We start from the raw sequence: 25,836 nt of genomic DNA, 5'->3' as shown, positions 1-25,836 counted from the left end.
CTATTCACAAGAGCCAAGATAGGGAAGCAACGTAGATGTCCCTCGATAGATGAATTGATAAAGATGTCACACACACACACACACACACACACACACTGGCATATTAGCAATCCAAAAGGATGAAATCTTGCCATATTCCATATGGATAGACCTAGAGGATATTATGCTAAGTAAGATAAGTCAGAGTGAGAAAGACAAATACTGTATGTTTCACTTATATGTGGAATCTAAAAAAAACCAAATGAACAAACAAAACAGAAACAGACCCATAGATACACAGAACAAGCTGATGGTTGCCAAAGGAGAACAAAGTGGGTGTATGTGTTGGGGAAAAAGAATGTGGCATTAGGAAAATTGAGAAAGCCCTTAGATTTGCAAAGATATTGATTAAGGGCAGTGACTCTTAAGCCAGTTGGGCCAAAAAAACAAAAACAAAAAAAAGAGAGAAAGATTAAAGAGAATATTTTTGACTCTTGTAAAAACTGCGGATACATTAACTCATTTATCCTCACATTTCCCTTATGAGACAGGAGCTATTCTAGTTCCCAGTTTAAGGATGAGGGAACCCAAATGCAGAGGGCTAGGTGACTCCTGTCAGACAGATCAGTGCTGTCTGTCTGCTCAGGGTGTTGATCGCCTGTAGGTTGGGGAACAGTTCTGTTTACTGTGTTTCCTACCCCAACTACCAGCACGTGTCTCTCTCTCTCTCTCTCTCTCGCTCGCTCGCTCGCTCGCTCGCTCGCTCGCTCGCTCTGTTTCTTTCTTTCTCCCTTTGTTCCTCTGTCTCTCTGTGTTTCTGTCTCTCCCTGTCTGAGAGGTTTTTCCAGTTGTGGGGTCATGTTTGGTCTTTGTGTGAATCAGGCTGGGGACTCAGCACTCACAAAAGAAATGGTATTGATGCACTTGCTGATGCTTGAAATGACGTTGATAGAGCAACATCAACAAATGCTTGGAACTGACTTTGAATTTTAATAATTTTTGAAAGTGAAACTGCAAAGAAGACATTGAAGGATTTCATGTTACTAATGAAACGATCATGTCACACTTCTTATGCCAGAAGTTGATCAGTCAAAGTAGTAAATAAGTTGAATAATTGCTGAATTTGATCATATTGTACCTCTTGAACATTCCTTGAATGGTGTAGAAATTGCTGGAATGGCATTGAATTCAAATAAGCGTGAGGACAGTAGTGGTGATGATGGTGACATACTGAACACAGATGTGATCCTGTGATTTATCGCGAGAAATACGTAGTATTTGATCTGTGTCCATTCTTCTCAGCACATAGCTCATTTCTCATTGTAATTGTAACCCTTGTAATTGTAACTTCTAAGGACATCTTTTGTTATATTTAATTTCCAGTTCTGGAAATAACTTGCAGTGCCATCAAGGTGAAATGGGTGTCTTTTGTTATCCTTATAACCAGCCCTTTCCCAGCACACCTAATTAACATAACAAGGTGATGTTTGGCCAGCTCCTAGACAACCTGAGGAGGAGGGCTGGTTGCCAAGGGAACCAGCCAGCCCTCTGTGGAGGGCTAGAGGGAGGGGAAATTGAACTCTGTCACCAGTGGCCAACGATTTAATCAATCATGCCTATGTAATGGAGCGTCTTTTAAAACCCCGAAGAGTGTGGTTCCCAGAGCTTCAGGGTTGGTGAACACGTGAAGGTGCTGGGAGGGTGGTGTGCCCACCCAGGGCATGGAAGCTCCATGCCCCTCCCACATACCTTTCCTTACGTGTGGCTTCTATCTAGCCTTTCTTGCGTTACATCTTTTTGTGTTAAGGTGGTACAAAAGTAATTGCGTTTTAAAAGGTTAAAAATAATTGCAAAAACTGCAATTACTTTTGCACCAACCTAGTAATAAACTGGTAATATAGTAAGTAAAATATTTTCCTGAGTTGTGTGGGCCACTCTAGCAAATTTATTGAACTGGAGGAGAGGGAACCTCTGACTGATGGTCAGTCATCACCTGGACTGGTGACTGGCATCTGAAGTGGAGGAGAGGGCCGTCCTGTGGACTGAGCTCTTACCCTGAGAGAGCTAACCTGGCTATCTTCAGGTAGGTAGCACGGATTGAGTTGACTTGCAGGCCACCCATCTGGTGTCTGTAGAGAACTGGAGAATTGCCTGGTGGTATTGGGAAACATGTATCAGAGCAGGTGAAAAATTCCCATAGGAGCACTGTAGTGAAAAATGTGTCCTCAGTTAATTCCTGTCCTTGGACGGTGAGGATGCAGTGATGAGAATAAGCAAGCAGGAGAATCTATTCAGACAGAGAGCATGTTGAAGAGACAGGAGATGGAACAGCGTTTTTCAAGGCCCCGTGTTGTGTTGCCCATCATCTGAGATGGGCATTTCAGGCCCATCGTTCGAGTCCTGAGTGAGGCTGGTGATGAGCAGGATGATATTACTGCGTTCCTTTTCTGAGATTCCTTGGCTTCCCCACACAACGAGCTGCAAATAGAGCATAGGTATTAGCTTAATTTGAACCAAGTTTTAGTGAATATTTTCTTTAGAAGTAAGAAAAAAATTAAAGCTAAAATACAATGTACCATTTCAACTTTAACGTATTGAAGACTTCATTAATGGGTCTAATTGAGAAACATTTACTTGGTATAGGATCTAGTAATATCAGTTTCCTAGAAAATTTGAATGTTTTGGGAAAATACCATGGAGTGTTTGGCACTGTGCTTATGGCAGTTGATTTGTAGCTAGGGAAAGAAAATCGGAAAGGCAGAGATGTTTTTACTATGCCAAGCATTCCACGTGCATCATTATAAAAAATAATCGCTTAGCTAGTCACTGAATGCAATTAATTAAACAGCTTTTGACAATGTTAATATTTATGCTGGCATTTATTCTTGATGTAATTATAAGTGGGTTTAATACGGGCCATTGAAGTGGCTAGAGCTCAACGCGGTAAATACTTGTAAGTAGCTCTTTCTGTAATAATAATTCAATTAAACCTTGAATAGTTCTTCCCAGGGTTTCTAAATATAGTATGCATGTATTTATAATATGCATGTATTTGTAGATATATATTTACATAGTTAAGATTATATCATACATGCAATTTTATGTCCTATTTATCACTTGGTAAGTATACAGTTATATCATTAAATCTCTTTGCAACCATTATACTTTTATGAGTGCATAATATTTCATTGTCTGGCTCCAGTGTAATTTACTTAATCATTCCCTTGTTGGAATGTTTATGTTTGTAATTTCTTTCTATTGTAAATCCTACTGTAATGAAACTTATTCGTGTTTTACTTCTGTCTTCATTTACATTATTCCTTGTGATATTCCCAGAAGGGAATTGCCCTGTCCCAGGGTCTGAGCAGCTTTAAGTCTCTTGGTAGAGCTGAATTGCTTCCTAGAAAGGCTGCGCCGTAACAGCCCCGCCAGTGGCACAGGGAGCTGCCATCACAGAGACACTTTCTTTCTACTCACACTGCTCAGCAGGAGCAAAAACATACTCTTGGCTTCCCCTTTATAAGTAAAAGTTCATGGGAGTTGGCCGTTTCCCCACCAGTGTTTAGTAGAGTAAAATGTGTGAACTGTGTGCAGTGAGTCAAGCTTCGTTTTTCTTTGTAGAAACTGTTCTTGGTCCTGCCTCTGAAGTTAATGGAATGCGCCTGAGCTTTGGTATGTTTGTGACCATCTGGGGGCCATGTTAGCTTGCGTGGCCCTTGGCAGTACGCTGACTGTGCTGAGAGAAATCGCCAGTCTGGTGGAGCTCCTGCACTGCTTAGTTTCTCCTTTACACCCAAGACTGAGGGAGATGGAAAGGGAAGACTGTTTAAACAGTTAGGAAATTAATTATTCTAACAACAAACATTTATTTGGTGTTTTACTAGTTCCCGTCATTGTGCTAGATTTATAGTGGTAGAGAACATTTACAGTGTTCTTCTCAGTATGGCCTTTTGAAGATAAGAACCCAGTGAATTCCATGACCGTATAATAGGATGCCTCAGACAGCTTTTTATTTTTATTAATTATTTTAACTTAATGTTTAAAATAAAAATTGTATGTATTGAAGGTCTACAATATGATGATTTGGTACATACATACATACATAGTGGCGTGATTTGTACAGTCAAGCTAATGAACGTGTCATCTCCTCACGTAGTTAACATTTTTTTTTTTGTCTAATGAGAATACCTGAAATCTACTCTCTCAGCAGATTTCCGGTATTCAATACAATATTACTAAGTAGAGTCACCATGCTGTACGTTGGTCTCTAGACTTACTCATCCTACAAACTACAACTTTGTGCCCTTCGACCAACGTCTCCCCATCCCCCACCTGCTTTCTGCTCTTTGCTTCTATGCATTCAACTTTTTTATATTCCACATGTAAGTGAAATCTTAATTGGACTTAACTTGCAGTAGAAAGAATTGACCTGGGCTCAGGCCACTGGGTTCTCTCATCACCTGTGACTGATTGACTGGCTGCACGTCCTCGGGGACACAGCTAATCTGTAACTTGGTTTCTTTATCTACAAAATGTGAGCTTTGGACTAAACGAACTCTGGGCCTTTCTAGTTTTCTATTTTTTTAAAATTTTGTTCTGCTGAAGATTGAATATCTCTCTTTACTTATGTAAAAGGTGAAATCCACACACTTTTTAGGAGCTACTTTGTATATTAAGGTATAATCACAGGAATAAGTTTTGATTGCTTTGGTTATAGAAATCCCATTTTTCTTATATGAGGGTCTAGGTCTGCCCTGTCCAATATGGTAACCACTAGTCACATGTAGCAATTTAAATTAAAATTAAATAGAATTAAATGCAATTAAAAGTTAAGTCCCTCAATTGGGCAATAAGTTAAGTGCGTTATGAACAGGATCAAATTTAATCCTGGTATTATGAGGTAGGTATTATTTTCTGTGTTTTGGGTTGTTTGTTTTTTGGGTTGTTTTTTTTCAATTGGGTTGTATTTTCTGTGTTTTTATATATGAGAAACTTGATGGCCAGAAGCTCAATTAGTGGGTCCAAGGATAATTAATACACAAGGATAATTAGTGCTGGACCTACATGAGTGTTCCTGCAAAGTGGGGTCTTTTATAACCCATTGTGTTGTGTTGATTCTTCTCACATTGGTCTCTGTACTAATGTCAGCACATTTAATATCCACATTTGTACTTTTATTACTTTTAGTGGCTCTGTAATCTATATTTGTGACTAGGAAGATGTGCTTTGTGGTGTGGAAGAAGTTTTTAGAGTTAAGCTAAAACAGGGCTCAGCAAACTTTTTCTGCAAAGGACAAGACAGTAAGTATTTTAGGCCCGTGGGCCATGCAGTCTCTGGGGCAGCTCTGCAGCTCAGCCTTTGCAGTAGAAAAGCCACCACAGACAGTATGTAAACAAATGGACAACAAAACTTTATTTACAGAATCAGCACATATGCAGGTTTGGGTCCCAAGTTAGATGGTCTTTCATTTCCACCATCTAGGCTAATGTGTTTTATTTGATCTATTGATTTATTCATTCATGTATTCATTTGTGTATTTAAAATGCATTGCTGTATAAAACACATTGCTCACATAAGATAGAAGTTAAGATAGGTAAGTAAAGAGATGTAATTTGAATTTAACAGTCTTGGGTCTGTTTTGATTGAGAAGTATTTGAATTGCTCAGAGTTCTGAACTTTGTTCATAGGTAGGTGTATGAGTTTTTGCAAGTTACAAGGTCTATTTGTCTATTTGAGTCTTAGTTTGTTTGTCAAATGGTGAGAAGAATACTTACCTCACAGCTGTGGAAAGGATGACATGGAAGACCGTTGTGCCAATAGAAGAATGGCTGTTGGTGGTAGTGTTATCTTCCTGGGTCGCTTATACTTTCCAGATGAATTATTTCTGACAGAGAAACTTGACAAAGGCACAACAAAGGAATTTACTTCTCAGATGGAAGTGAGAAAGCTATCACAGTCATTATTCTCTCTGTAAAAGATGATAACAGAAAAGAACCAATTTTTTGGGCAGGGAGGAATGACAGTGGGGAATATATACAGGGGCTGAAGAAACAGATTAACATTCTGAAAATGAGGACAAGAAAATGAAACTTTCTTTAGCAAACAAGGGGTGGAATAAGGAGAACAAGGAAGGGATGTAAGGATAGTGCCCACCTACGGAAACAGAACCTAGAAGTGGATTTGGATGTGTAAGGAGCTGGGAACTGAGAAGGAAAGGGAAATCAGGTGATGTATGAATAAGTGCATCGAAAGCACCTTTTCCAGAAGAATTCTGAACTTTGTGTGATAGCAAGAAATGCTTTCTTGTGTCTTGCCCAGGGCCCTGTGCTGGGTAGCTGACAGCCTATCAGTCCGACTTTGTGCTCAGATGTATAAGGCGGTACATCCATATTTAACATTCTCATCTACTGCAGTGACAAGCCACTGAACACCATGGATGGGAAGACAGATTTCAAGCTGAGCCAAAAACACTTTTGAAACATGTCTGACAAAATAGTGCCGTAAATGAATAAATCCCGAGATTTGTTGATTATTCTTGAAAACTTCTCACATGACGGCAGTCAGGAGCTGTGCACCAGCTTCTCGTACGCCGTCACACACAGCCATGCTGATTTCCTTGGAGCGAGGTGGTCTCAGTTTCCTTTGGGAACTGGGAGCACTGTGCTACCCGGGTGCATATGGGATCCGTTTTTGTGGCCATCTGGAGAAATACAGTTCTCTCCTAATGCAGCCTAATGTCATGAAGTTATGTATTTTCTTGGTATGGTTTAGAGCCCTGGAAGTAAAATAACCACATAGTTGTATACTTTCAAGTAGCCCAATAGATAAAAGTTCCAAATTGGAGAAGATGGATTTGGGTTCATAGTAAATTTTTTATGAACACAGGGCTATGACATCTAAAGATTTTTAAAACTGAAATCCCTGAGTCAATTTAAAACTTGCTTCTGTGACAGTGGGGACGGCACATATTTTCAGTGGTCCCCAACTCCTCAGTCTCTCCCAGTACCGTAGAGTTTGGTCAGCTCTATCTGGGTCTTTGTTACCTCATCTGTGACAGAAACGGCTTATAGTAGATGACTGTTTAGTTGACTTTCAGCTGTGAAATTTCGTACTCTTCTTACTAAATTCTAGGCATTTCTGAAAGAAAGGTCTGGTCAGCACTCTATCTTCTGGCTGCTCCGAATCCCTTCTGAAGTAGGTTAGTCCTGCTCCTGGGTTATTATGGGTGCATATTGCAACTTGCTGTTTTACAAAACACAGATGTAATTGGTGGGATGCCGCAATGGCATTAAATTTAAATAACGTGGCCAGATGTAAGGATAAAAAAGATTTGCATTTATAAAAATAATTTTAGCTGTCCATTGGTATAGTCTATCCTTTTTTGTGATACTTCCTTAAGTTTTTCATTTTTATTGTTAAATACCAGGGGTACCAAAAAAAGTATATACAAGTGACACTTTGGCCAACGTTGCTCAAGCAGTAGTTCGCCATAATCAGAAGTGTCTGGATGCTGATGGTAACCACTTTGAGCACCTCTTGTAATTGCAGAAGTCAAACGTGACTTGTGTTCATCTTTTGTTATCGGTATATATTATTAAAATTTTTATCGTTTTTTCTTTTCTTAAAATGTGTATCCATTTGTTTTGGCACCCTCTCTATATTAAACAAAAATAACCACCACCTAAAGTGGTGTATTTTGTTCGAAGTGTCAAAAGAACGTTGTTAATGTTACTTTGTATTGTAGTCAGAGAATCCAGAACTCATGCTCTGCCAAGGTAGGCAGAACTTTGTCATTGGAGGAAGGCAGGCAGGAATGGAGGCCGGTGGTTTCAAACGTCACGTCTGTGCTGTACTTCAGACACATGCATGTAGTCGTGCATCCTTTAATTAACCCTGCTAGGGCTCAACCACGTCCTGACGGTTAGCTGATCCCGCTGAAGTTTTTTGTTCTAGAGTGTAGTCCAAATGAAAGGACGTTGTGACATTGAAAGTTTTATTCAACATGAGGGCATCAAAACGTGACATGACGTGATACTGGAAATTCTCTTTAAACCCAAGGATCTAAATGGCAAGGGGCGGACAACTAGGCTTAGGGATCTGAAATTGACGTTCAGTATTCTTTTGATTTAGGGCAGTGAGTATGAAGCCGCTGTCAGCAGATGTCCTGAATCGGAGCTTCTGTCTGAGCGGAGGAGGTGGCGGGGAAGGACATGTCAGGACCGTGAGGAGCTGGTGGGAGGCGTGAAAAAGACACACATCTGCTTTCCTCAGAGTGAAACTCGTGTTGTGCTTTGCACGTGTGCTTTTTCCAGAACCCGTGAAAGAAGGTTCCACGATGGTGTGTTCGGCTCTCAGGAGAGTTGCCCACGCGCGCGTGTACCTGGTGAGGAAGGCAAGTGGCGCCCCCACGAGCCGCCGGCCCCTGGGCTCGGGGCTCGCCGCCGGAGGGGCGCCGGGGGGCGAGCTGCAGCTGCTGGGTAGGTCGTACCCGCGGGACGACTACAGCAACGTCTCCGGCAGAGTCCTCGCCTGCGTTGGCAGGAAACTGCACAACCTGCAGCATCACCCGCTGTGGCTGCTCAAGGAGAGAGTGAAGCAGCATTTCTACGCGCAGTACGTGGGCCGCTTCGGGACTCCGCTCTTCTCGGTCTACGACGACCTTTCTCCGGTCGTCACCACCTGGCAGAACTTTGACAGCCTGCTCATCCCAGTGGAGCACCCCAGCCGGAAGAAGGGGGACAACTATTACCTGAACCGGACTCACATGCTGCGGGCGCACACGTCCGCGCACCAGTGGGACCTGCTGCGCGCGGGGCTGGACGCCTTCCTGGTGGTGGGCGACGTTTACCGGCGCGACCAGGTGGACTCGCGGCACTACCCGGTCTTCCACCAGCTGGAGGGCGTCCGGCTCTTCTCCAAGCACGAGGTGAGTCCCGAGACTGCGTTGTTGCTGAGGGAAAGCGGGGACGTTTTGTTGAGGTCACTAGAGTTGATCTCGGTGAAAGCAGCACGGTTGCCCTTCGCATTCATGAAAGACCCGTCCTTGATGCCAGCCCTGGTACAGGCCGAGCCTCACTGTCGTTTGACTGACGGGCAGCCTTTTGTTTTCTCCTGTCTGCCCTCATCCTTGCAATACTCACTTGCCTTGCTCTGGTTTCTTCTTAAGAATGAATAGTCAGTGGTTCCGATTTACCCTCAATCCAGACAGCTCCTGATACAAGACTGAAACCTGGGGTCAGGTTATTCCACTTCTCAGTTAGTAGAAATTACTCATGTGCTCCTGGTGTTAGAGGTGAATGCATTTCTTCTACTACAATAGAGGGGACTGGCCACCTCTTAATTGTTGCTATTGTTGAAGTATATGTTTGGGTGCATAGAGCCTTTCTGATCAGGAAACCTGATATTCTGGCCATTCTCAAGAGACCCAACTCATTTAATCTATTAGCTCATGTCCTAGTGTATTGTGTGCATCTCTCTCTCTCTCTCTCTCACTCTCTTTCTCTTTCTTTTTTTTGCAAAATTTGAAAATCCCTAAAAGCTTGAGTCTATTTCCTAAAAACCTGCAACACCATTTGTCTTTTATTCATATATTTTTAAACTATCTCTGTTGTTATGTAAGAAACAAATGGAATTAAATAAGGCACAAGGAAATACTTTACTGCTGTAGCATTTCTTCCAAGCATGTTCATGGAAACAGGAGGAATAATGATCACAAAAGTCCCTTCTGCGAACACAAGCTAAGCAGATTGTTGGATTGAGAAAGGATAGTGTAGGCTCCTGAGGCTACCCAGTGACCACTGTTTTGTTGTGGTGACTAAGTCATGTTGTAGGAGCCAACCTTTGTCCCAGGACGTGCTATTTTCCTGTGAATCTATGGTGATACTACAACAGGTTACCTTTACACGAAGAGGTTACCAAAGCCTGAGCTCAGACTACTTAGATGAGCATTCTAACTACATGGAATATCTAGTTTCTAAGTCAGGATAATAACTATTAATAAGGATACAGATTTATTAGGAAACGAAAAGGAAATGAACAAAGACAGGTCAAAGTCTGAGAAATATGACCAAGTGATAGAATGTCACCTACAATTAACGTCCAGGAGGAGGAGATGTGATGCCAGTGATATGATGTCTGGGTCACGGCAGCGGGCAGGTGCTCAGCCCAGCTTACCTCATTAAAAAACAATCTGAAAAGGAAAGCGCTCACTGGTTTGTAAGGCTGCATGCCATAAAAGTGGCAGTGGAAGTGGCGAGACCGACACTAACATTTTAATGGAGGAAAAATCAAGGATGCCTTAGAAGGTGGAAAATAGGAAGAGAGGTAAGGAATTAATTCTTGTGTCGTATTTGTTTTGGGTCCAGTCTGATTTAGTGGGTAGCAGGCATGGCTAATCTAATCTAATAATGTGACTGTATATTCTGCTTATAGTTAAAAATAATTACACATGCACATATACATATATGCCTAATGTTATAGTTTGATAAAGTACTTCTGTGTTCATTGTTTCCTTTATTCCTCTTAATAAAAACCCTGTGAGAGGTTATTTCCACTTCACACAAGAGGAAGCTGAGGTCCTGGAAGGATTAGTGACTTGCTCAAGGATACCCAACCCTTTGGTGGCAGAGCCAAAACTTGAAATCAGGTTTTCTTAGTTCATTGACCATTCCACTGTATTCTGTTGCTTTTCATGGAGCTGCTTTGTAGGTGGGACCTGCTTATGACCCAGGTGGAGCTTTAGTTCCAAGAACGGTGTGGGGAGAAGGGGTGGTGTTTATTGAATTCCCAACCTTAACTAAAGTGTTGGTTGTAAGTCTGACCTAATCTTAACTCTCAAAAGAATGTTTTTCCCTTCTTTCAGTTTATTCCCTTATGAATAGGATTTTTTTCAATAGTTTTAATCATTTAAAAAAATGATGTTTTTATCTTTTAAAATTTCCTGTTATTTAATAATCCTTACAATCATTATTTTAATCACTATAAGGTTATTTCAGCAAGAAGAAAAGTGAATACAGAGGTATGAGGTAAAAGAAGCAATGGTAAGCATCAAAATGGATCAACTATGACAATATATATTTTACACTTGACCCTTGAACAACACAGGTTTGAATGACACGGTTTTATGTGGATTTTTTGTTTTTTTCAGTAAATACTGTGAATGTATTTTCTCTTCCTTATGATTTTTTAAATGATATTTTCTTTTTTCTAGCCTAAGCTTTATTGTAAGAATACAGTATATAATACATATAGCATCCAAAATATATGTTAATCAACTGTTTATGTTATCTGTAAAGCTCTGGGCAACAGTAAGCTATTAGGTTTTGTGGAGTCAAAAGTTTTACATGGATTTTTGACTGTGCGGGGGTCAGCACCCCTAATCCCCACATTGTTCAACGGTCAACTGTATTTAACTATTAATTGTGAAGAAAACCCTTTTGTGTTTTGAAAAAAGGTAAAATTTATCAGTAGTCACAAATTTAAATAGGTTGAGCTCACCAATTAAATACATACATTATCAGATTGGGCAGTTTTCAGTTACAGAAACGTGAACCAAATCCATGCCAGACCTTGAAAATAAAGGGCAGGAAAAAGATATATCAAGCAAATACTTAGAAAGCTGGTACATCAATATTAATATTAGACAAAATAGAATTTATGGGAAGATGATAAATATGAATAAAGAAGGATAATATATCAATCAAGACGCTTTATGAATTAGTGATGTCAGTGTGTACAACATTGTAGCTTTAATATATAAACTAAAACTGAAGAAATAAAAGTTAAGTTTGACAAATTCATAATCGCTGTAGAAGATTTTAAATGACCTCAATCAAAACACCAATGGATTAAACAAACTGAGTAAAGATACAATCTGAAAAACATGATTAACAGCCTTGATTTATGTTTATTTTTAAAATTCTGTAACTATTTGTGTGTAACACACACACACAAATTCTATGACCAAGAGTTGGAGGTGTATCATCACATGGATTACTTAAAATAAATTTGTTTAGTTACAGTCTAAACAAATGTCAAAGGATCTATAAGGTAGATAGGACTATGTCTGAGTACAATGCAGTTCATGTAGAAAGCAGTAAGAAACTTTTCATATCCTCAGACATTTAACAATTCACAGCTGTGGATTCATAGGCTGAAGAGAAATACTACAACAAATTACAGATTATTTATTACTAGCCATCAATGAAAATACTTATTTCGAACTGCTCAGATGTGGGGGAAAATAGTCATTTTATTATGTAGAAACTCAGTAGACCCCATTTAAATAATATGATCACAGTTAGCATTAATAAAGGATAAGATGTAGTTAAAAAGGTACTTGAAGTATATTTAGTTTTAAATATATTTATTTAAAACCCTGAAAATCAATAAATTAAGTGTTCAATTTAAGATGCTAAAAGCAAGCACCATTGTTCTAAAAAAGTAGAAGGAAGTGGGTGTATAGTTTTTTCCCCCCCCTTCTTCCCCCGCACTCCGGTTCAAGCCGTTGTTTCTCAATCCAGTTGTGTAGGACACAGCTCCCTGGCCCGTGCTGGTGTTATGAGCCTTGCGCTCCCCCTCGGCTTGAGGCAGTCAGTTGCCGGCAGGCCACTTATGTAAGTACATGGTAGCCCACGGCAGCTCACAGCAGCTCACGCCAACCTCTGGCTGCTCACTACAGCCCAGCTCCGGGGAGAGCTGTTGTTCACAATCTTAGCTGTAGAGGACGCAGCTTACTAGCTCATGTGGTTATCGAACTGGCGACCTCGGCGTTAGGAGCAGGGCGCTCCAACCACCTGAGCCACTGGGCCGTGCCTGTATAGTTTTTATAATGCCAAATCTTACAAAACAGATACAGCAACCAGAATAGCAAAATCCAGAACTATAGACAATATCTGTAAGACAACTGGGTGACAAGGTCTCCCTAAGATCTTCACAAATGGGTGGGAACTCACAACTGACAGAAGGAAGATTTGCACTGTGTCAGAACTGAGGTAACAGGAGGAAAGCAGGGGCCTGGGAAGAGGAGAGCTTCCTTAGGAGTCTCTCAGAGGACAAGCTTTAGACAACCACATTTACTAGAGGGGCTTTGACATTAAGTACTACGGTGTTTTCCCGAAAATAAGACCGGGTCTTATATTAATTCTTGCTCCAAAAGACGCATTAGGGCTTATGTTCAGGGGATGTCATCCTGAAAAATCATGCTAGGGCTTATTTTCTGGTTAGGTCTTATTTTCGGGGAAACACGGTAATAATACTGTTTACCGATGACTACTAATCTCACAGAAAGAGAGGCATTGAACCTGTGTGTCCCCTGATGGAAGAATACAGTGCTGACTAAAGTCTTGCCAAGAAATATGGAACTGGATCCAATCAAAATCTAGCTCTAACTACCAAATCAATAGGAAAAAAGAGGACAGAGAAACATGTTAGGCCACACCATGGGGATGCAATAAGCGAAATCCAGCTTGTGGGCAGTTCTGTAGCAATGCTACCCAAGACATAATCTGCATAGTGAAATAAATAGGAGAATCCAAAGTAAGTGTTTGGAAATATTTCAGCAATGTTAAGTGTTTAGAAGTGTTTAAGCCATCATATACAAACATGTTGTCAGTGGGCTGCTTTGTTGAATAGCATACGTGTATGAACTGGTTCAGGTGTTCATAAGTGCTCTTGGTTAAGTTGCTTGTGCTCAGTCTGTTTAGTAGTTATGTGCACTAGGACCATGTACCGTACTACTGTCTCTTCATCACAGACAGTTTGAGAAGCACTACTCTGCAGGATAGTGATTCCGTTCCTTCAAATAAAAGTGATGGAAATGGCACCTATAGAGTAAAAGAAATACAGATCAACCAATCACAAAGTATAGATCCCATCAAGAGAAAACATCTTTAAAGAAAAAGAAAATTGAGAACACTGAAAATTGAACACTGACTGAATATTTGAACTTAAGGAGTTTATTTTTTAAGGAATAATAATGGTATTATATTTTTATAAGTCATTTTCTTTTGGAGATACATATTGAAATACCTTTGAATGAAATGATTGGATGGTTGGAATTTACTTCAAAATAATATGGGGACAGGTGTTTGGGGATGAATGTAAGAGGATTGATTGGTCATGAAATGTTAATTATTGAAGCTGGGTGTTTGATGGATGAGGAATTATTATCATTTATATTTTTGCATATGTTTGACATTTTCCTAGATAAGGGCTAAAGAAAAAGAGTGAAGGAAAGTCTTGTGATCAGTCAATGGAAAAAAACATTTGCTGAATATGAACTGGATCCAGGAATTTTTGTAAGAAGGTATCAAACAGTCATGAGGTGATCCATGGTTTCTTGGGGAAGATAACTATTAAGATAAAAACAACAACAAAAAAAACCCAGGAGGCAGGAAATTTTAAACATAAGAGTATATATTGCATGCAATAGAAAACTGAAACCAATTAAATCTAGAATTAATAGCCCCTCCTCCATCAGTCTGAGATAATTTTACATGTGAGTTTTTACCATATCTGAAAGACTTGTACAATCCGTTTCAGAGGCTAGAAAAAGGCACCTGTCAAGCTCATGTTATGAGGTTAGACTTGTTAATATACAAACTAGATGAAAAAATTTAGAAGTTTCATCTTTTTGAACTTCAGATTCTTTTTAACGTGCAGATACAGAATTAAATGAAATATTTGCAAAAATTCAATTCCTTGGTATATTGTGTCCTACCATATTATTATTATACATGTATTATACCATATTAACTAATACAAGAAGAAAAAGCATGTGATCACCTCAGTAGATGTAGGAAAATAATTTGATGGCATTTAATGTTTTATGACATTAAAAAAGCATTGATGATATTAGTGATTAATGACAAGAACTTAGAGTACTAGGAATAGAAGGGAACTTCCTTAACATTATAGTTGATGTTTGTCAAGCACTCACAGCAGATATCGTAATTAGAGGTAAATCATTGTAAATATTTCCATCAAATTTAGCAACATTTCAGGATTATTTGCCATCACTGTGTCTATTCTTCATTGTATGGGAAGTTCTAGCTTATGCAGTAAACCAGAAAGAGAAATAGAAGGTATAAGAATTGGAAAACATGAGATAAAGCTGCTTCATTTGTAGATGGTCTACTTAGAAAAAGGAATAGAATATCCAGGTCGATCATTAGAACTAATAAGACACTTCACCAAAGTTGTTGGATACAAAGACAATGTAGATATGTTTTTTAATTACAAGTAATAACCAATTAGAAAATATAATTAGAATAGAATTTTCATTTGTAGTATTAACTAAATCTTTGAAGTATAATTGTTACAGGAGATGTTCAGGATATTTTTGGATAAAATTATTAGGTGATGTTAAAAGACATAAAAGAAGAGAAAAGGGAGAGATATATCATGTCCGTAGATTTGTAGGTAGGAAAACAATAACATGAAGATGGCAGTTCTTCCAAAATCAATCTATAAATTCAGTGTAAATCTAATCAAAATATCCACTGAGTATTCTGTAGAAGTTGAAGGGATTGATCTTCAAATTCATAGGAACAAGTTTAGGAATAGCCAGAACAAATTTTAAGAACAGCAGTGTAAAGGGACCAGGCATCAAGGATATAAAGTTCTAGTTATTAAGATGGTTTAGTATTAGCATAAGGTTAGTCAATTAGAGGACCTTGAAATAGTTCTACTCGTATTTGGGAATTATCTTACTATAAAATGGAAGTGATGTTAAATAAGTGAATAGGTGATGGAATCCGCATGAATTGCTTTGAGACAATTATCTATATAGAAAAAAAATTTCTATCTACCTCTCACCAAATGCAAAATTCAATTCTGGGTAGCTTCACAATTCATTTGTGAAAAGGAAGTCTTTAAAAGTTAAAGGAAAATGTAAGAGATTATTATTATCACCTTGGGGGTAGAAATGATATTAATGTCTTAATATCTTTATTAATATCTTAAACCGAGAATTCCTAAACAAGAAAAATTCTTAATGGAAAAAGTTGTTCAAGTTGACTGCCTTAAGGTAAAACTCTTCCTAATAAAAGACTTTATTGATGAAGTTAAGAGACAAACAGCAGGCTGGGTGGAGATACTTGCTGTACATAAAACTAATTGAAGATTAGTGTTGATCAAATAAAAAGGTCTCAGTAGCAAAAAAGAATCCAGTAGGGAAAAGTCTGACAATACCAAGTGTGGTTGAGTATGTGGAGCCACAGGAATGCTTTTGGGGAATGTAAAAACCCACACCTGAAATTCCACTCCTGTGTATATACCTGAGATATGTTCTTTTTTATTTTATTTTTTTTGACTTTTTTTTATTTTTATTGGGGAACAGTGTGTACTTCCAGACCTTCTCCCCCCCCGCCCCCAAGTCTAGTTGTCCTTTCAATCTTAGTTGTAGAGGGTGCCATTCAGCTTCAAGTTGTTGTCCTTTCAGTCTTAGTTGTGGAGGGCGCAGCTCAGCTCCAGGTCCAGTTGCTGTTTTCTAGTTGCCGGGGGCACAACGCACCATCCCTTGCGGGAGTTGAGGGATTGAACGGCAACCTTGTGGTTGAGAGGACATATTCCAACCAAATGAGCCATCTGGGAGCTCAGCGGCAGCTCAGCTCAAGGTGCCGTGTTCAATCTTAGTTGCAGGGGGCGGAGCCCACCATCCCTTGCGGGACTAGAGGGATTGAACGGCAACCTCTTGTTGAGAGCCCACTGGCTCATGTGGGAATCGAACCGGCAGCTTTTGGAGTTAGGAGCATGGAGCTCTAACCGCCTGAGCCACCGGGCCGGCCCCGAGATACGGTCTTAAGTGCTTATATCAGCAGGTAGATGAGAACGCTCATAGCATTAATCAGTATTAGCCCCAAACTGGAACAATTCTACCAAGAGTAGAAAAGATAAGTAAATTGTGGTATATTTATACAGTGGTATATGAGTGTCATATATCAGTGAAAACGAATAAACCAAAACTATGTACATCTATGTGAACGAATATAGAAAGGTAAAGAAAGTTATTGAAGCTTACATTGTATGATTGCAATTATGTAAAGTTTTAAAAAAGCGCAAGAATAACCAATATATTATTTAGGAGTTCATGCATATGTGGAAAAGTAAAGGAAAGCAAGAGAATAATTTAAAAATTCAGTTTAGTTACTTGCGCGAGGAGCAGCAAGGTGACCAGTCAGGTAGGGGCTGAGTGGGCCGCAGCTTTTGGTAGTGTTTTTTTCTGAAAATGGAAATGGGTGGTGAGCACACTTGTTTTTATTATTCTTTAACCATGATATTCTTATACACTTTTTATGAATGATTTTTGTGTATTTTTTTAATGAAAGAGAAATGGGCAAAGAGCATTAACAGCCTATTGGTAGAAGTGACATGTGACTGGCCAATAAACAAGGACCAGCTTTATCAGTGAATAAGAACATGCAAATTAAAGCAGCCAGATACTATTTCAAACCCATTAGATGAGCAAAAATTAATAATCCTGACAATACCAAGTGTCTAGAAGAACCATGAATCTTATATCCTTCTAGTGGAGTGTATATAGTCACCACCTCGTTGTATAGTTATTTGGCAGTTTCCAATTAAAAAAAAATTGTATGCTCTGTGAGCTGGCATTTAAAAAAATATTTTTAAAAAGGTCATGGTTCATTTGTACATTAAGTATTTATAGCACTTAACATAATTAAACTAGAGGTATATATGTCAACATGGATGAGGTTTTAATACAATGTTGAGAAAAAAAGTAAATTGAGTGATATTAAACAATGATCTTTTTAATAGATATTTCAAAATATGCCCAACAACACATGCTGTCATTGTGTACTTGCTCACGGTCTCTGTGTGTCTCTCTGCGTTCCGCTTGCCCTAGCTCTTTCTTTGTGTCTCTCCACACACACAAATACACATACACAGATCACAACCACATGTATTTTTTTGTTAGGGTAAGTATGTAGGTTAGTGTGAAAAAACATGGGAATGATAAACACCAAAATCAAGACTGTGATTACCTGTGAGGTGAAGGGGTGAATGGTATCAGTCATCATCATTGTTTGCCAAAGATGCAAAATGTTATGATGTGTTGGAGTACGGAAGGATTTTTGTGACTAAAACGTTTGAGAACACTGTTCTATAGCTTCAAAACGAATGTGTTACAAAACATTTATTGAGATATTTATTTTGCAAAGAATAGCAGGTTTTGTGTGTTTGACAGACCCACCAGAGGGAGCCCATCATGTATCTATTTAATCTGATTTAAAAATATTGGTTAAAAAGTACATACCTGGACCAGGGCGCAAAGAAGTTGTATTTTTCTTTTGTCCCTAGTGATGCCTTGTCCTGTTTTACTAGCTGTGCCCTCTGCAAGATCCCATGAGCGCACTGCAGGGTGGGCAGGAGGCAGCCATTCTGTAGTGCATTCTTTACTCTTGGCTACAGTCTTTGTTTCTTTAGAGTATGTTCATTTCCCTTTGATGACTTCCTCTGGGTCAGATTTATCCAGGGTCTTTCTCTTACGTACACCCCTATGCAAGCAATATTTCTTCCTGAATTTAAGATTATTGATGATGAGCCTTCCTTTTTTTTTTTTGCTCAGAAACGAAGGGGAATGTATTTATAGAAGCAATGAGTGAAGGTGTACAGAGAAGTAAGCTTTTGATACAGTTTTGACCACAGCCCATTACCAGAATACTTCATCAAGATGTCTGTGTCAAGTTCATATTCCATCCCACCCTTCCCCCTTTTAAAAAAATAGTTGGTGCCGTCCACCATTTTTTCCTATAGGAGTGTGGTAAGGGTTTCCTTCCATAGGTTGTGCTCCTTGCCTGTAATGGCTTACTTAATCCTGGTTGAGTGGATATCCTTCATTTTGAACAAGCCCTTTGAAATCCTTTGTGATTCATACTTATTAGAAAACCACTTTCATTTATGATTAGAAAATTTCACTTTTGTTCCCTTTGATATTCTCCCCCACTTTCCAGATGGTTCATTAGAACCCTCCTGTTTTTAGGTTTCTTTTTCCAAGCTTCCCCACTGTTATTCTTGCGGTTTTGCCAAGGGTAGTCTCTTTATTCCTGCCTTCTGTCCCGAATCACTTCTCTATCTTTCAGTGAATGACAGGGTTTTATTCTCCACCATGTGGTTATTGGGTTTCCTTAATAGCCTCATGCGGAGGGGCTTTACTGAAGCCGTTTTTATTTGGCCTTGATAGATTATAGTCAACCATGTTTCCCTGATCTCTTCTTTAAAATCTTTTAGGAGGGACTCCCCCGTTGAAGACACACTTAAATTGAAATGGTTTTAATTTTTAGAATTCTTTTCTTCTATCCAAATGTTTACTTAAGCATATCTCTTGACAGTGAAGTGAAAAGCAACTGGTCACAGCCAGGCGTCCACAATATATTGGATTTGAGTAGTACCTCATTATTGCAGGATGATAGGGGGGCTTGGAGAACCACATAAAGAGAGGCTGGTGCCTGTTTTCTGTGGTACAGCGCTTGCAGATAATTCTTCCTTGTGACAAGTTAGAAACTAACAGCCTCGTAACCTGAGACCCCATCACCGACCTATTTATTTATTTCCCATGGCCCTCATTGAACTTGCAGCACTCACTGCCTTGAATTGTTAGTTTGTGTGCGTCTGGTGTCTCCATCCAGTTAGTCAGTCCCTTAACGGGTGCCACTCTGCCTTCTTTGTGCATCCTGTCTCTAACCCAGGGTCCTGCACAGAGCAGCCATTGGGACATGTGGCTCTTGGATGTCTCCCTCGTTCTCGTCTGCCAGCTCCCGCCCTATAAAGATGGCAGCTAGCATTGTTGACTGCATGGCCATCCACCTGTCCGCTTTGCTGGTTGGGCGTTCTTAGCTGTGTCGCACGCTCCAGCCTTCCAGGGAAGCAGATGTAAGAGAAACCACACAGTAACTCCATCAGGGAAAGCTTAACATAAAGACTTATTAAGTACAGCAGAGAGGATTGGGGTAATGAGGGATTGGGTAGGAAGAAGTAAAGAGATCTCTAGACGGTACGGAGCAAGCAGATGAGGGGCCGCTGCTACCCCTAGGACTGACAGTGAGCCCCCCAAGGAAGCGCCCCTTCCCCTTCGTCTCGCTGTGGCTCCCTGAACGACACAGAGGTGATAGAAGTATTAGTGGTGATGGAATTGCTGGACATCCACACTGGCATTTTCTGGAAATCTACTCCCTGAGGTGCCAGGGAAAGCCATTTTGGGGGCGGTGTTTTGCAGGAAGTACTCTCCTGTGAAACTGCCTACGGGGGGACTTGGGGGAAGCATCTGGGTGCTGTGGGAGCCCTTGGGGAGCTGCGCGCTGCTTGCGTGGCTGGGCGTGTGCATCCAGCAGGAATCCCTTTGTGGTGTCTCTCCAGCGACCTCTACTGACAGAGTTTAACGTTGTGCCAGCAGGCAAAGGAAAAATATTTAAAGGGCCCAATTCAGTTTTTGCTGAGCAGTCAATGAAGGATTGATTTGTGGCCCAGAGGCAGTGCATTGATAACTGGCACAGTCAGCTCGCTCCCTTTCATGAATCTCTGTAAGTCTTTAGGGAGGTAGGTTATTAACCCAACAAATGGGTTGCTAGGGAAAGTCACATCTAGGGAGGCAAAAACATTTGTTCGTGATTCTAATTTTAAATTTCTGAATATAATTTAGGTGGTGGGAATGCTCTCTACTTATTGGCTCTTACCATGTAGACTACATAAAGGATAGAGGATGTTTTGAAGAGTCAAAACGTTGTGCTCCTGAACCAAGATAGCACCCAGAGAAAAACAGACAGTTTTCTCTGTATCACATTCCTCCAAGATCTCAGGAAAATTATTACCATTTATATCCAACATTTGCTGTCAGAGGCCAAGAGGGCCTCATTAGGTTTTACTGAATCCACATAATTACAGTAACAATACTTCTTATACTAGCTGAAGTGATGTGTGAAAGTAGCAAAAATATTTTCACAGTGATAAGTATGCTCTTTCCCGGCAGACTTCACACTTTGCTGGAGACCTCATTTGATTGCCTGGTGCACATTACCGAAAGCTACTTGTGTGGATGGTGTGGCAGAATTCACATTTTCAGCCTGGTAGGTGCAGGTGGAGTGGTAATGAGCCAGCCTCAGAACCAGCCAGCAATCTGTGACATACACATCCTATTGAATTGTGTGTGCAGATGCCTGAGTCTGCTCTAACACGTAAAAGATGACACTCTGCCTATTTCACTAATAGTGTGTGTCCTTTCACGGGAGTTTCGGTATCTTCTTTCTGAGGCTTTGTCTTGGAATTTACCGTCTCATGTCATCCTCCTGACTCATCCTGTGGTAGTTCTCTGTGAAACTGTAAACCAGTTAATATGAATGAATTGGAAAGATAAAATAGAGTTTTCTTAAACTAGACACGTCATCTAAATACAATGATATTTTTCAGCTATATAGAGACTTTATACAATGTTGATAGCAGCATTTCATCATAGTAATGATTTCTAACCTTTTTTACCATTTGAGAATCCGCTGAGAGATTTGGACACCTCCCCCCTCCACACACACAGGATTTTGTATGTAGTTAAGGATATTAGACGCTCTTTTATTAGATTAAGAAATTAGAAGTCGTTGTCAAGGAGATAGTTCAGTCTCCATGTCTGTAATTCCCAGCCCAAGTCTGTAGTAAATTGGAAAAGCGATTGTTCTTTATTCTCTTAGCAATTCTCTTTCTTTCCACTTCTGCTGCTGCTTTAGAATACTTCTCTTGGATCATGTTGGGATCCAGACTGGGGTCATGTTTGGTGCTGGGTTACATAAAACACAGCAGAAGTTAGGGTTGAGTGAGCGAGAAGGAGGAAGAAAAGGCGGCCTCATTGGGAATGACGAGGTGTCAGCTACTGGGATGGCCAGAGGATTGGGATCAAAGTCGAGTTCAAGGTCAGAGGCTGTGTAGGAACAGGAGGGTGAGGTGAGTGTGTTTCGGGGGAGCCAAGGGAACAGTTTCTGCCCAAGTCTGAGAGCTTCTGTCCTGGGCCAGGGAACCTTCCTGAGTAGTGACCATTCCAGATCCAAGAAATAGAAATAGTTTTCTGTGTTTAGAAACCTCATAAGGCACAGCGGGGAGAAAAGTTGCCTGGAGATGGGACTCGGGTGCAGAGCTGGGGAGCGTGGGTCTTGTGGGGAGCAGATTTTAACACACATCCATTGGAAAATGACCCTTGGAGGCCTGTTTTAGATCATTTTTTGTATATATTGTTTAAGATTTATGACCCAGGCTTAAATCAAAACAGAAAAGGATTTACCTTGGACAAATGGGAAGAATAACTTCTTCACCGTAAAAATTGTGGGTGAGAGACTGTTTCAGAGGGAATTTGGGTTACCTTTTTCAGGGTGATATTTTTCAGTATTTTTAGGACATGGACTCGTAGACAATGTGAAAGACTCCCCAGTTAAATTGTCCCATCTCTTTCTCCTGTTTAGTGCAAACAACTTGGCGATACCAATGATATGTAATGTCTCAGGGAATTTGGTGGTAGGATCATGGAGAATATGTAAATATCTGCTTTGGCAATAGTGGTATAAATGATTCTTATTTGAACTATAATGTCTTAAGTACAATTTTAAAATCTAGTTGTTAATGTTGATGCTATCGTGCATCAATATATACTATACTGTTTATCAAATAACCCACAAAAATTCATTAATGATGATAAAACTAATATTGATTTATTGTTAAAAGGCTCCACCTGCATTTGAAATCTACAACCAACCTAGAGTACCATTAAAGATCTATTGATAGTTTTCTCTTTGTGAATCGTGGAGATTCTAACTTTTCAAATGTGTTGCAGGGCTACAGGAGCTTTTTGGTGTTGTGCTTGTATTAGTCAGGATTCTCTAGAAACAGAACAGATAGGGTGTGTGTGTGTGTGTGTGTGTGTGTGTGTACACATATATATGATTCATATAAAGAGCTTTATTACAAGGAAGCAGCTCATGTGATTATGGAAGCTGAGAAGTGCAGACCATGGAGAGCCAATGGTATAGTTTCAGTCCGAGTCCCAAGAACTGAGAAGCAGGAAAGCCAGCGGTGTGAGTTCTACTAGGAACCCAAGTGCGAGCGGAAAACTGGTATCCCAGCTCGAGAGAAATAAAAGATAAAACATAAAGTGAATATAAAGTACAAAATAAATCATAAAGTAATAAATGAAAGGCAGAGGGAAAAAATTCTTCTTACTCAGCCTTTTACTCTATTCGGACGAGGCCCACGCACACTGGAGGGCCATCTGCTTCCCTCCGTCTGCCGATCCAAATGCTGATCTCATCAGGAACACTCTCAGAGACACATCCAGAAATACTGTTTAACCAGATATCTGGGCACCCGTGGTTCCCTCAGGTGGGCACATGAAATTAACCACCACACCATTCGTAGGCAGCCAGACTTCACAGTGGAACACTGAGAATCACTTCTAACGACTCCTTAATTTGTTCTGTGGGTACCACATTTGAGAAATTCCAGTAACCCACTTAGTTACTAATAAATAGCCTTTATTTGTACAAAAAAGTTTTAAAGTAAGGAATTATGCATTTTTTTGCCCTTCAGGATTGAATAAAAGACTTGGACTTTGGGTTATGAGCCCTTGGAGCCTGTCTGTGGGCCTTGGCTCATATGTGGAAAATGTTTTCAGTTACCAGTGCTTGTTGTTCTGGAAATAACACCAGCTTTTGGGCTGGAGAGAGGGGAGTCGAATCCTGGCTCTGCAGCTCACTCTCGGGGAAACTTAGATACGTTATTTACCCACTCTGAGCCTCAGTTTCCTTAACAAAACAGGAATAACTCCTGAGTTATGGTTAAATAACCCAAATGATACCTTGTGAGTGGGAGATGCTCAATAAATGTTAGTTCCCCTACCTATACCATTATATTTACCATGAAAATAGATGTCTGCTCTATTCCGATTACGTATAGATTTACCTGTATATCATCAACATGAATCAGATATCTCGTGGGTCTTACTTTTTAGGTATGATCTACTTTTTTTTTTCTTTTTTTTTAAAGCCACTGCAGTCTTTTCTGTTGATTAGTAATACGTCTTCTGTCATCTTCCTTTAGAGTAGGTGATAGAATTTAGATAGGTCTCTGTCCTGTTATATTTCACCAATTGGCACCGTGAGTGAGCTGTTTAGCCATCTGACTGAAGAAAAAATCGCAATCTCTTTCTCTCTATTTTATCTGTCATCATGGCCTAGGAAGAGGATGACAATAGATCACAATTTTAAAGTCGACAGCAGAATGGATTAAGTTTTCTCCTCCTTTAAATGATGGTTGTAGTGAGAACCAGTTCACACCATGACAGGGTGTTTTTTATAGTTGCCATTGTTGCTTTGTCCCTCAACACATCCAAACTCTGAATCTCTCATGTATTTTGTGTACAGCTTCATGTAACTTCCTAGCTTTGACAGATGGAAGTTTCTGATGTTTTCTCTGTATCGGCTAGAGGTTGGTAGAATATTAATCCACTTCCTTCTCCCATTGGTACCCCCAGGATTACCCCAAGAGAAGAAAAGTGCTGAAAAAATACTTGTCACGACATGTCAGAGTTAATAAAATCAGGCAAAACAACTGACCAGATTTCTAAAATACTCAGAAGCCAGTGGCAGTATCATTGGGGGGTCAGAGGAGGCAGAAGTCACTGATGATACTCTACCGACATTGCTGCTGAGTGCAACCTGGGCCTGCCAGGAAAACAGCCATGTGGAGTCACGTGGGTGCCAGCTTGCTGTCCTGGGGACATTTCTGACCCTGGCTTTCTGAGAATATGGGTTTTTGTCACTAAGCAAGGAACTGAATATATGGTACATTCAACTTGAGGTTTCTCTCATGGAGGCTTAAATGAGGGGAGGTTTGGAAAGACCATGTTGTCCAATGGGGACCTGTGTGAGTTTGGCAGTGAAGGTCTAGTGTAGGGGGTCCCCTGGGAAAACTGTCAGACTAAAACCATCAGAACTTGTCCATGTGAAATTTGAGCTTCTTGTTTTATATCGCATCCTTGACAGCCAGTATTTGGTTCAGCTGCCTGGCAAAAGTTGCCTTTTAACCACAAGTATATTTTTGTAGCATCTTTCACCACTGAACATTGACTGTTTCAAATCTCTTCCCTTACTTCACTGGCACAAAGTCTCATGTCAAGGAGAGGAAATAAGACAAGCAGCGGGGAGAAAACAAAGTCTGCTTTTGCAGCGAAAAGCTTTAATGTATTCCCTCCTCTGTGCTAATCTCTAACTTGATTAATTGGCGTGTGGTGTGTTACAGAAAATCCAGCGAATGACAAAACTGATTCAATATCAATTAGCTAAAACAGGAGCGGACTTCCCACAGAGACCCTAGGACAGAGTTGTATTTAAGTGGGCCCTTCCAAACACAAGTCTTCTCAAATGATGAACAGCAGAAGATCTCACTTAGGGCCCAGTTGTTTCAAGACATTAAAAACTGTGGAAATTAGCAGCTGAAATCCACTTGGATGAGTGTGCTATCCCTTTAATATGTCTGTTGATTCATCTCACTAAGACATCCCAATCCTTCCTCCAAAGTGATTTGAATACTTAATATTTGCTGAAATGCTTTAGTTGGATTTAAATAATGTAATTGAATTTGCTTGCTTTATTCGGGGGAAATGAAGGCTTGGGAATGTCTATGGTAAGATATGTGAATGTGCTTATTTTAGGAAGTGATTCTTACTTATTTCTCTGTCGGTGAATCAAGAATTAATAAGCATTGGGTCTGCCAAATATATGAGGCTGTATTTGTCAGAGGTACAGGCTTTCTCTGTCACTCTCCAGGTGACGGCTGGTCCCTGGGGCTCAGAGGTAATCTGCTTGGTGA

The 25,836-nt window shown here is 40.1% G+C and overlaps 1 protein-coding gene across 6 annotated transcripts in view; it reads left to right on the top strand.

The window, feature by feature from the left end:
* FARS2 (phenylalanyl-tRNA synthetase 2, mitochondrial) overlaps positions 1-25,836 on the top strand; it is a 558,189-nt gene that overhangs the window by 104,577 nt on the left and 427,776 nt on the right. For all 6 annotated transcript variants that reach the window (XR_016018686.1, XM_019710860.3, XR_016018687.1 and 3 more), the window contains one exon: positions 8,292-8,905. Coding sequence is in view for 4 of the 6 variants with exons in the window: in XM_019710860.3 (XP_019566419.2) it covers positions 8,315-8,905 (591 nt within the window). In the remaining 2 variants the exon portion in view is untranslated. Of the gene's footprint in view, positions 1-8,291; positions 8,906-25,836 lie in introns of those variants that run through there.

Source organism: Rhinolophus sinicus, chromosome 14 (genome assembly GCF_057876585.1).
Source record: "Rhinolophus sinicus isolate RSI-liver-muscle chromosome 14, RSI-T2T, whole genome shotgun sequence".
NCBI lineage: Eukaryota > Metazoa > Chordata > Mammalia > Chiroptera > Rhinolophidae > Rhinolophus > Rhinolophus sinicus.
The sequence above is the reverse complement of the archived record's forward strand: the minus strand, read 5'-3'. Positions and strand labels throughout refer to the sequence as shown.